The sequence below is a fragment of the Tupaia chinensis genome, unplaced genomic scaffold (genome assembly GCF_000334495.1).
Source record: "Tupaia chinensis unplaced genomic scaffold, TupChi_1.0 Scaffold000199_1, whole genome shotgun sequence".
Lineage (NCBI taxonomy): Eukaryota > Metazoa > Chordata > Mammalia > Scandentia > Tupaiidae > Tupaia > Tupaia belangeri.
Window position 1 is genome coordinate 2,261,357 of NW_006159674.1, and position 12,311 is coordinate 2,273,667.

Genomic DNA, 12,311 nt, shown 5'->3' on the forward strand with positions numbered 1-12,311 from the left:
AAACAAATCTGTGGTCTATAAAAAAAAAAAAAAAAAAAAAAAAAAGTCATAAGACCTATAGAATTTTCTTTTGAAATATTTATTTTATCTGGACTTAAATAATTATATTCACAAATATCAAACTTACACAAGGTCATCATTACATGCTTGGATTATATACTAGCTGACTGGCTAGTTCTGATATAAACTGAGTTTTCTTGGACAAATCATTTAACTTCTCCAAATCCTCAGCTCCTACTATGCAACAAAGAGGTTGGAGTTAACAGAATTTCAGCTGAGAGATTCGGTAACCTCTTGGCCCACAAATGCATTCTATATCCCCACTACTATATGACCCATCCTTAAGCACTATTTTCACGACTGCTCTGCTTACCTCAGAATTTCTCCCTGTTGTGTATCGTGTATTGATTTGCTAAGGATATACTATACATGGCTTCCCTTTCACTCCAGTCCAGTGGTTTGTATTGGCTGGTAGTGGGAGGGGAATGGTAGAAATAGTTCATAAGATAATCATCCAGGTATTAGGTATCTTTTATATATTATGGGCCAGGCAGTGGTGCAGTGGTAATGCAACTCAATGCACAAGGGAAAAGCCCTGGATTCACCACCTGGGATCTTCCTGAACATGCTGGGCACATGCCCATGATCTGGGCCAGCTGAGACTAGTGGTGGGTCACAGTATGAAGACCCTGTTGGGGGTTCTGTCTCTCTGGTACTCTCTCTTTCTCTAATGAAAAAAATAAATTTTAAAAACAAAAAAGTACATGCATCCAATCATACTGTGCCTCATAGCTCTGCTTTCCAGATCTCTCAGAGAGAAATTTCAGGGAGGAAAAAAATGATTCAAGTACATGCTAGGCTTCCCAGTATTATTATGCTACCCTGCCCCCATCCCAAACATAAATCATCTAGCCCATATTGGTCTCCCTTTTTCTCTGAACTTCTCTAGTTTTCCTGGATCTAAATTGTTTTCTGTGTTCCAGTCTTAAGACAGAGATTGTTTTTTCATGTATTACTATAAATTCTCATAGTACCCAACACATATTCATCCCTACTACCAAGCTATCAGCACAGGTTTATATGTAAAACAACCTCTAATTTTTATAATCTTCATAGAACTTCATAGGTTACAACCTAAGACTCTTTCACACTTCTTTATTTTCAGTAGGTAGATTACCTCTTTCTGTAGAAAAAATTAAAGTATTGCGGAAATAATCCCAAGAGCCTCTCAGTTTTTAGTCTAATGACTACTTGAACATTTTCTTAGTTACAATACATCTCAGTGGAAAAAAGCAATTTCATATCAAAATATATGCCATAAAGTTTTAATAGATAATAGAAGAAAAAAAAATCAGTCTAGGCCCATGTGCTATAGCATAACAGTAACATGGTGCCCTACAAAGCTTGAAGTCATACAGCCAACCACAAGTTCAGATTTGTAAGTCAGCGTAAAACACTCTAGGTATGCCCAGGATCCTGAGGAAATGAAAGACTGGGGAAAAAGGATTGCGGCATGATGATACCCTGTCCAGGATGCTCTCCTCTGTTTCTTTTTTTCTCATTAAAAATAAAGGAACCATCAGATGGCATAATGATTACGGCACTGGACTCCCACATAGTTGATTGCGATTCAAGTCCTGAATCCGGCAACTTGAAACTCACACTGGGCACATGTGCTTCCAAGAGGAGAAGAGACGAGAAGAGATTGTAGTGTGGCCATACACCTACAGGGTGATTTCTTGCTTTCTGTCTCTCTCTATTGCTCCAGAGAGCACACATGCCCTATAGCAAAAATCTCTCAATAAAATAAAATCAGTCTGGGCCAGTGGGTGGTGTGATGGTTAGGGTGGCTTGATCCCACATGGCTGACTCTGCAATTGGAGTCATGGACCCTGCAGCTTGAAAAACATACCAAGTACATGTACATGCAAACCCAGTATCCCAAGAGGAAAATGAAGGAGAAAGGATCCCACGGGATGATTTCTCACTTTCCCTCTTTCTAAGCACAGTTGCCCTATTGCAAACAATAACAACAAAAATAAAAATATAAATTAAAAATTAATAAAATAAAAATCAGTCTAAGTTCAGAAAACATTGAAATAATGTTTTATTCAGATTCTCACTGGAATTTATATTCCACAGAAAGCACTTTAGAAGATGATGCACTCAACTCTTATTAGCATCTCTGTTGCAATTTGATTTTTTTGTGGTTATTTTAGTATATTCTCCCCAACTCTAGAAAAGCTAAATTTAATCCTATAAAAGAGTGACCAAAAGCAAATTAGGATGATGAATGTCACTATAGAAAAGTATCTCCCACAGCTTCTAGATGAACTTTAGGGTTTATATACGATGTGTGTTCTCCCATCACTCTTAACGTTCCATGAATTTACTCTTAGGACCATTACTAAAACACTTTCCATAGACAGAGGAATCAATGGCTATAAATACAAAACACAGTAAGAACTCTAATTCCAGTGCTCATTTTCAAATATGCTTGGTTAGGAATGTAAACTGACTGAGGAAGAAGGTTGGTGGTGCGATTATGTGTCATGGGCTGTCTTACTCACAGAGAAACTACTGGAAGCCTGCAATCAGTATTCATGAAGGAAATAGAATAAAACTATTTTCTCTTAATTCGATGGCTCTGTTTCTGAAATATGCCCTCCTTCCTCCTCCCTAATTCTGCTGACTTATCTATGCAATGCAAGATGTATCTAACTTTTGATTTTTGTTATGTGAATGGGGGAAACAGAGACCATGCTGAGTAACCTGAACAGCCAGAGAGAGGTGTCCAGTATAATAGATGGAAGTATGACAATCCAGAGTTATGACAGACAGGAGTATGACCGTCCAGAGGAATAATGATAGGAGTAGGACAATCCAGAGTTATGATTGATAGGAGTGTGACAATCCAGAATGGGTTGTCATATTTTAAAGATGAGATAAATCTCAAAAGATAATTATCCCTTCTCTCCACTTCTTCATTTTTATAGCATACTGAGTACAACCAAGAGGAACTTGAGGATGAGTAAACATAGGATAACATAGGACACAGTTTGACATCATTTGTTGCCAACTTAACCACTTTGTCAGACAGAAACTCTTATCTTCCTATCTACCAGGTGCTCAAATCACTAAGGTCTAAAATTGAAGTCTTCAAATGAACTGGCTTTCCAAAAAAACAGAAATGTTACTGAGTAGCTGTCCCGGATGTATCTTCTTCTGGGGCCTTGTCAGAAAGTTTTCCAAGAAAAAACTACAGTAGCTCTGGCACTTTAACCAACAAGCTTGTTTTCCTTTCTTCTCATGGAACTAGTACCATGTATTCTTTCTTAATAAACCATGGAGATTTATAAAATCATTCTCCTTAATCATCCTCATCAATGAACTCTCTCTCTTGAGAAGTAGACTGATATTCTACTCTCTGGACAGTGAACAATGAGAAACTCTTACTCTTTAGCTTTAGGGACCCAAGTCCTGTCAAGATTTCCCTGTGTCTAAGTATCCTTAGTCTCTTATTAGATTAAGTCTGATGGTTTGAACTAGGCAGTCAAACAACATGGAAAATCAGTAATGACATAATCATACAAAGCAACTGCTTAAGATTTAGATTTCTAAGAAGGGAACTGCAGATTAAATTTGCCTTGAAACAGAGGACATGAGGTCAAAGAACCAGCTTCAAATATTACAAGTTACTTTTAACATGAAAAAAATTGTATAATTTTAGAACTACAGTTTCCTAATATACAGAATGAAGATCACTTTTAATACATTTTAGGTAATGTCCCTCGCCTAATATAGGCATACTAAATGTTATTTGAGTTATCCAACTTAGTTGATTCAAGGTTATATTCAATGCTGTTCATCACTAAAAAAAGATATGCCACAATGCTATTAAATGATAAATTTAGAAAATAAAAAATGACAGGTTCTGTGTCTTGATAGGAAAAGCAATATAGAATAAAATGAAAGTAGATACATAGTTGTGTAACTGCTACATTAAAAAAAAAAAGAAAAGAAAATTAAGGATATATATGTAAATGCTTGCATATATTTTATATAGAAGAAACTCCAAAAGGACATAAAAGACATTAAACAACAATCATTATTGGTTTGGTGTAGGAGATCTCAGAGCTGGAGATGGCAGCTGGGGTGGGAAAGCGTCAATTTTACTCATGGAACCTTTTAAAATATTTTTTTAAACTATGTGAGAAGGTGTTTCCTATTTGACCAATAAAGGTTTTATTTTATTTTATTTTGCTGTAGGGTGCATACATTCCCTGGAGAAAGACAGAGAGAGAGAAAGTGAGAAATCACACCCTGGGGGGTGGGGGGGTCATGCCACAATCCCTTCTCCTCCTCTCTGCTCTTGGGATTTTGAGTGCACTTGTGACTGGGATAATTTTTAAGTCACCTGGTCTGAGACTCGAACCACTGTCAGTCATGTGAGAATCCTGCACCTTCATCACACTACCTGCTGGTCCCAATCAATAAATGATTTTAAAACAAAGGATAGGCAGGCAGAAGATTTTGATGAGATCTTCATTTTCATGGCCTTTATTATGTTTTTTTCTTTCTTTTTGAGAGATTTTTTGCTCTGGGCTGTGTGCACTTACTGGAGAGAGAGAGAGAAAGAGAGAGAGAGGTAGCAAGAAATAACCCCTGGGGGGATGACCATGCTGCAATCGCTTCTCCTCCATTCTCCTCTCGGGGTCATGGACATGCACACATACTTGTCCAGCATGAGTTTCAAGCCGCTGGGTCCGGGACCCCAGACTTGAACTGTGGTCGACTATGTGGGAGTCCAGCAACATAATCCTTATGCCATCTGCTGGTCCCCTTTATTATGCTTTTTAAATTTTGCTTGCCTCCTCAAAGGAGCTGAAATTGCTGAGGGGCCGGAAGTAACTACCATTAGTCATCCCCCGGGAGATGTGTGCCACCCACTTAACCCCACCCACAGTACTCAGAAAGGGCAATCAAATGAGTATGTGTGCCAGCACCAATTCAGGATGCCCCAAAGAAAATGAAATAAATAGGTACTACAGTCAGATGCACGAGATGATTCATTCATTTCCCGTGAACGATATCCTCTGGCCCAGAAGTGATCATGTCCAAACATCATCCATAGATAACAGAGGAAGAAATTATTAACGAACAGAATCTAAACCATCAAGGCAATGCTGTAGGATTCATTAGTTCTAGTGTGACCTCTGACCAAATACCAAATACGAAAATTTCAGAGTCATAATAAAAGTCTTTCCAGAATACTCTTGGGAGTTTTCATATTTGCTGCATTTTTAGCACTAAAGCAAGGATGCCATTTGAAGGTCATCCTGATGTGTTTAAAGAAACAGGACCTAATTACATGACCTCAAATGTTATTGGTCTCACTGAGGAGGCAGGAATAATAGTAGCTGTTTTGGAAATACAGTCAGGTACTTCAAAAAGTTCATGGAAAATGAAATTACAAGTTTATTCTGATGCAAAAACAAATTCATGCATAGCATTTTCATAAAATACACTTTTTATGAAATTCTGGAAAAACGGTTTGTACAATCCTCCCTTTGGTTCTGCTACAGCCTCTGAATTCTCCCTGTGGACACACCTTATGGTTAACTAGTCACTACATGATTTAACTACATTAAGCTCTCCAGGAACAATACTACAGCTTTATAAACTAGAGCTACATCTTCTTTATTTAAGGGGTCTAACAGCCTAGTGGAGAGCCACTAAGTTTATTTTAAGCGGTTTCTGACACTAAACAGTTTGACAGATAAGTCAGCTAAAATAATAGAAATGCCACTTATACATGGATGACATCTAAAGCACTCAGATTTTTCCCTTCTGACTTTCATTTGCATGTGCCTATTTGACTTAGATGCTTCAGAATGAACCATATTAGTTTGCCCAAGGTTTTCCTGGTTTTAGCACTAACAATCCCGTGTCCTAGGAAATAGCCCAGTCCTGGGAAAACAGGAATCGTTGGTCACCCTCTTCCTCAAAGATCTTAATTTAATATGCTGCAAATAGACCTCTTTAATTTTCACCCCATATCTTCCAGTCTGCTGTTCCTCTAGTTTTCTGCATATCAGGAGATGTACCTACCACCATTCTTCCTTTCCTTCACTTCTGCCACTCCAATTCTTAAATGTGTCCTTTAAATTCTTCACCATAACGTACTTTGAATGTTCACTCATTCCACATCCAAGGGCACTATACTTATCCAAGCTACCCATTCCCTCACCATTCTCTGCACTTTTCCTTATGATGTATTTTCCACATACATTTCTCTCTTTAAAAAAAAAAATCCACTTCTTGCTTCCATAGTGAAAGGGACAGAGAGACAGAGAGAAAGACAGAGAGAGAGAGACAGAGGGAGAGAGAGAGAAGCATCCCAACAGGGTCCTCACACAGTGATCCAATTCCAGCCTCAGTCAGTCCTGAATCATGTGCACCTGGTATGTCCAGGAAAGTCTCTGGTCTTTGCATGAAAGCTCAGAATCCAACTATGAAGGTCAGCCTCACACAGTGTGGCATTACTACTGTACCACAGTCTGGCTCCAGAAAGATCTTTGAAATATAAATAATATCACTTTTCTGCTTGGAACTATTCAATAGCTTCCCAATACTATGCACACTGTTAGGTCCTATGTGTGGATTCCAATTTATCTTTCTGATTCCATCTCAGGCCATCCTGTGTTCCAGCCCTCAGATCTGAGGATTTCAAATATACAACAAATTCTTCCTTCATTCAAGACCTTCATACTTGCAATCCCATCTCTGTAGAGTGCTCTCTGCTAATCTCCTGGCCTAATCATTTTCCTTCATTATAGGCCACATTCTTGGCCTTTCTAATTGTACTACTGAATATAGAAACCATGCTTACTATTTTCTATCACATCACTTGTTTAATTCCCTGCACGGTGCTTGTCAAAATCTTTAACGATTTTGTTTATTGAATTATTTCTTATTGTATTTCAACTTCCAGGAGAATATGAGCTCCATGAGGACGCTACCTCCCCTCACAGCACCTCCATAACTTCTCTCTCTCTCTCTTTACATATATATATATATATATGTAAAACCTCTCTCTGTCTTCACAGTACATAGTAAGCGTTCAAATCTTTTTATAAATGTATGATTGGCAAGAAACCATCAGGCATCTCTCTTACTGTAACAATAATTATTTAAGTAGGTGTTATTTACATTTAACAGATGAAGAAATTGAATCTCAGAGAATTAGGTTACTTCCCATGTTTACATAGTTAGAAAGTGACTGGTTCAAACACTGAGGCCTGCTCTAAATGTCCAATTTACTATACCAATACTACTACTTTCTTCATTACACTGGTTTATTGAGTAGAACAAAGAATTAGGACTTGGGTATTGACCAAGATACTTTTATAGATATGGTCAAGGTAACTGAAAGACCCTTAGCAGTGCTGGAGGATAGAAAATCAATGCCTACATGTGTATGTATGTGCATACGTGTACACACAGAAGCTATGTAATGGCGAGCATCAAAGTCTAGGATCTTTGGCAGGAGAAAGAATAGGTTAGCCAAATGCGATGAAAATCTTCTATTCGTTCCTCACAACATATATTGGTGGTGGTTGTTTTTTTTTTTTTTTAAGTGTAAAGCTAATTCATAAAAATAGAAGTGGCCACAGGCCCTTTCTACTAATAGCTAACAAATCCCAAGGCAAAGGACTAATCCAGGGCATATGATGAGCCTTGGGATTTATCATATGTTGCCACCTTGATTAATACCAGTTAAAATACAATAAATGGAACAGGTAAAAGTAGCATTCTCCTCAGGAAGACTTCTTTCCAAAGTTAAATACGCTAGAGTCTTCATTCATCTGTTCATTTATCCACTTACTCAGCAAGCATTTTATTCAGTACCTACTATATACGAATATTGAGAGTTCATGAACAATAAATAAATAGTCCTACACAGGAAGATTAAAGTGTATGAAAGACAGAGACTGGCATACAGGGTAGTTAGAGCTGTGGCAGGGTAGTTACAACTCTTACTCATGAATTGAGAGGCAACTGCACCAGTCTTAGAGTTGAAATAGAATCATGAGAAAATGTCCTTGGAATAAGTGAAATGGACATATAAACATACAGGACAAAGAGGGATTAACCAGCTAAATGTTAATTGCTCTTTCATCATCATAAAATGCAATATTTTCTTTGGGTTCCAGGCTTATATATCCTAATGCCTACTTGACAGTTCTATCTGGCTGCTTCACAGAGATTAGAAAATTAAGATGCATAAGGCTGAGGTCTTATTTCCAACTCAACACTCCCCAAGAAATCCTACTTCTCTAATCATATAAAATACCAAATCATTTTACTTAGTATTTATACCTCACTCCTGAATTACTATTTTTTTCACAAAATTGGGGAAGGGACTATAACTGGAGCTCTTTCCTTACTCCCTAGTCTTGAGTTCACTTACTAATTTATGGGGAAGAGTATGGATAAAAGGGTATGATATTCCATAGTGTCTTTGCCACCTATTTTCTATCAACATGCAACACTATATCCTCCAGAATAGTGGTGTACACTGGAGTCATGTGGCAACAACACCCACAGATGATGACCAATAAGTCCCAGGAACTCATCTGACTGAAATTTCCGAGCCAGTCTCCTAAAGATGCTTATGTGGTAGCAAGGTGTTCTGACAAATTGGTCAAAACCATGATTTTTCTTAGCATGCTTATAGTGTTGAGACTCTATAAAGATATGGTGAGGTACCTTAGAATCTTCCTGGGGAGGAAGTTGCTCTCTCTTTTCCTTCAGTGATGTCAGCATAGCATCTGCAGTCTCTTCTCCAGAAGAGCTTGGCTCAGGACCTGCAGCTTCCGGCTTTCTATTCTCCCTGGGAATTGTGGGTTGCTCGCAGGACAAGTTTCTAGGTAGACCTTTGGGAACTCTTCCTTGTTCTTCTGACAGCTTCAGCTTCAGTTCTAAAAAAATAATGCCATTAATTACCAATGATAAAGAAGACTCACTAGTGCTAATAAGAACAGAGAGTGTAGGACCAGCAGTTGGTGTAATGGCTATATTACTGAATTCCCACGTAGTCAACTGCGGTTTGAGTCCCGAACCTGGTGGCTTAAACTATGTTGGGCGTATGTGTGTGCGTGCCCAAGATACCGAAAGGAGAATGGAGAAGAAGGGATTGTGGCGTGGCCATCCTCCCTGGGGGGGGGTGTGATTTCTCACTTTCTGTCTGTCTCTCTCTGACTTTCTGGCGAGTGCATGCACCCTATAACAAAAACTTCTCAAAAATAAAAAAAAAGAGAGAGAGAGCCTTTCAGAAATTCCCCCCAATGTCAAGTTTGTAGAAATGAACAATACTAATGATGGCTTTCCATGTGGCAAAGGCAGCCTTAATAACCAGGGCCAATGGCATAAGCTCCCAATGAGGTATGGAAACAGAGGAGTCTGGAGCCGGGACCTCATGGAGGTGGAGAGTCATGTGTGGTAGTGTCTCAGTGGTTTTGATTTCAGAGGAAGAGGAGTTCTGGAGGAAGACCAGTGGTAGCTGGTCCCAAAGTTTACACATAGCACTAAAATTCTATACCCAAAGGGTAATTTACTTGGGTTTTGAAAGCCCCTGTAAAATACAAGGACCCCTGTAGAAATGCAAGGGCCTCTGGAAAATATTGCACATCAAGATACCATGAGAAATACAAGAGAGAATGAGAAATGGGTGATGAAATTTCTGGTGCCAACTTGAGAGATTTCAGAATTTGTCTAATGCAGTTTTTAAAACCCAGGGATCATCATCATTATAATACAATGTGGCCTTACATAAATCTAGATAATTAAAAATAGAAAAGCCACCTGGGACTTTATCAAGGAATTACATTTCAGGATATGCCAAGGGAGTGGTCATTTGAATGAGGCCATTTATACTGATTTCTCAATTACGTATCTCATCTTGTTTGGTGTTTATTCTTTTAGTTAGACACTGGCTTGGTGTTTAAACACTGCATATTTTATAAGCCTGCTACATCATTACAGTTTAATACCATAGAATTACTATTCTCTTCTATTAATAGTTCTTTTTAATCATCATCCTTCCAGAAATTTGGAAAAACTCCCACATTTTTAAGTATTGAAATTAGAGTGTAAAGAGAGGAAGAAATCATTTTTATTGGTGCATAACAGTAGTCCTTTTAAAATAGATTTTAGAGTCAATTAATAGTCACACCAACATTTCCAGAGAGAGACTTGAAAGCATAGACCTAGACTAAGAGACAGGAGAACCAAGCTTTATACCTGGCTCACCACCTCCCAGTCTTGTCATTATTCCCTTCTCTTTCTCTGGTCATAAATGTCCTCCTCTGTGCAGTGGGGCATGTGGAATAAATGATTTTTCAAGCTTCTCCTGTTTCTAACATCCAAGAATCCAATAACCCAGGGAGGTTAAAGCTCTCCATGTTGGAATAATCTTGGCACTGAGGTGAATCATTCTATTTCGGGGTCCTGAAGTCTTCAGTCTCTTTGAAAGAAAGTTTATTAAATGGGGCCAACAATGAAGGAGATCCAGGACCCTTCATTTCAAAGGGGACCTCCAATCAATGTGGGAAATAAGGTTTAAGAGGATATGGGTAAACATGAGTAAAAAAATGCCCCTGGAGTACAGTATTATTAGCTTAACTGCTTCCTTTCTGAGAAAAGAGACCTTTGGCTGGCATTTACCTTTGAGCTGTTTACGACCTTTAGCCAAATCATTCATCCATTTCAGGACTTCAGGATTAGAAGTCTTGTCACCATGTGAGGGCTACAGAGTGGGAGGAAAAGGGTGTGGGAGGGAGAGAAGAGGGAAAAGAAGGGAGAGAAAGAGAGAAAAGAAAAATAAATTTAAATAGTTGAGTCATACAAAGATAGTTTGAGAACACAGAAAACTGGGAGAGAAATTGAGGCATGAAAACCTCAACTGACAGAGTTACTTCTGAAAAATAGAGCAAATATATATCTCTTCCATTCTTTTCATCCTTTCTATGGACATGGTCACCCAGCATTTTTCACATAGTCCTATCCATGGCAGTGCCCTCTTCAATAACCAACAATCACCTTGCTGGTCACCTGTACTCCTTATACTATTGTCAGGCCATTCCCCGTGTCAATGCAGATGCAGATGAATGCACTGGTATAGTCTTACTATGACCTTGGCTCACATACATGCTTTTTGACCATAATCAGCTAGAGAATACTGGCAAATTGAAATATTAAGTTCTTATCATTCATATCTTCTAAACTGAAGAATGTATGCTCCTGAATCTCTAAAACCTGAAAATAATCCTGAGAAATCAGTCTGAAGATTGATAGTTACTTTGAAATAATGATATACAAAGAGCTCGAGCTCTCAAGTTCCTTGAGAGAATATAGTAACACTGAAGATGACATGGTTATGAACATAATAGCCTGAAATGTGTGCATTGTTAGTGACCAAAATCTAAGGATCCAGATCCAAGTTTTATTAAGCAGCTTCTAAATAAATGTAATATCTGCAAGTTGTTGATGAGAGGCAGGCATAGAAAACTGGAAAACACAATCCTTTCCAATTTATAGGAAAAAACAAAAAGCAATACTTGCATGACAGGATCATTAAATATACATGGGATTGAGTATAATCATTGTGAAGCAACAAGGCATGGCTCTTTCGGTTCTCGAGCTTTTTAAAAAGGCATACGTTTTAAAATCAAGATGAAAAAGAAGACTGAAAAAATGACGATGACTTCCCTAGAGGAGCCTGTATGAGAGAGTATGATTTACATGAGGGCGTCCCTGGCTTCAGGACCACGGAGAGCAACACGTACTTACCGCTATCGCTAAAACAGTTTACTTAGTCTGGTCCTATCTACTGTCTGCTAGAATGATGTGCTATACTATCTTCCTGATACAGAGACTAGTACTTTGAGTCTGAGTGGCAGTCTGGATAAAGAGGGAGTTAATATTTTACAGTTTTTTTCTCAAAACCCTCAGAATTCTGCACTCTGATTTAAGAACACATCTTGTTGAATAGTGCTGCACTGGATTTGCTCCACATAGTTAATTCCATCTTTTGAAATATGGTAAAAATAAACACACGAAAAAAATCCTAAGATCCTAAGCTAGTGAGCACCAAGGATATGAGCTTTTGCTACTGAACATAGAATTTTGGAAGCATTTAAAGCAGAGTTTACTAACAAAATAATTTAAAGCATGAAATCAGTTTCTGAAATGAATTTTTCATTTTTCCCACCCTAGGGGGAGGTGATTTTTTTTTTTTTTTTTTTTTT

General features: G+C 38.1%; 1 protein-coding gene across 4 annotated transcripts in view; it reads right to left on the bottom strand.

Moving 5' to 3' along the window:
* FAM13C (family with sequence similarity 13 member C) overlaps positions 1 to 12,311 on the bottom strand; it is a 139,432-nt gene that overhangs the window by 9,891 nt on the left and 117,230 nt on the right. For all 4 annotated transcript variants that reach the window (XM_014587272.1, XM_006147063.3, XM_006147062.1 and 1 more), the window contains 2 exons: positions 10,729 to 10,810; positions 8,773 to 8,984 (listed from right to left, as the gene is read on the bottom strand). In XM_014587272.1, coding sequence (XP_014442758.1) covers positions 8,773 to 8,984; positions 10,729 to 10,810 — 294 coding nt within the window. The remainder of the gene's footprint in view (positions 1 to 8,772; positions 8,985 to 10,728; positions 10,811 to 12,311) is intronic.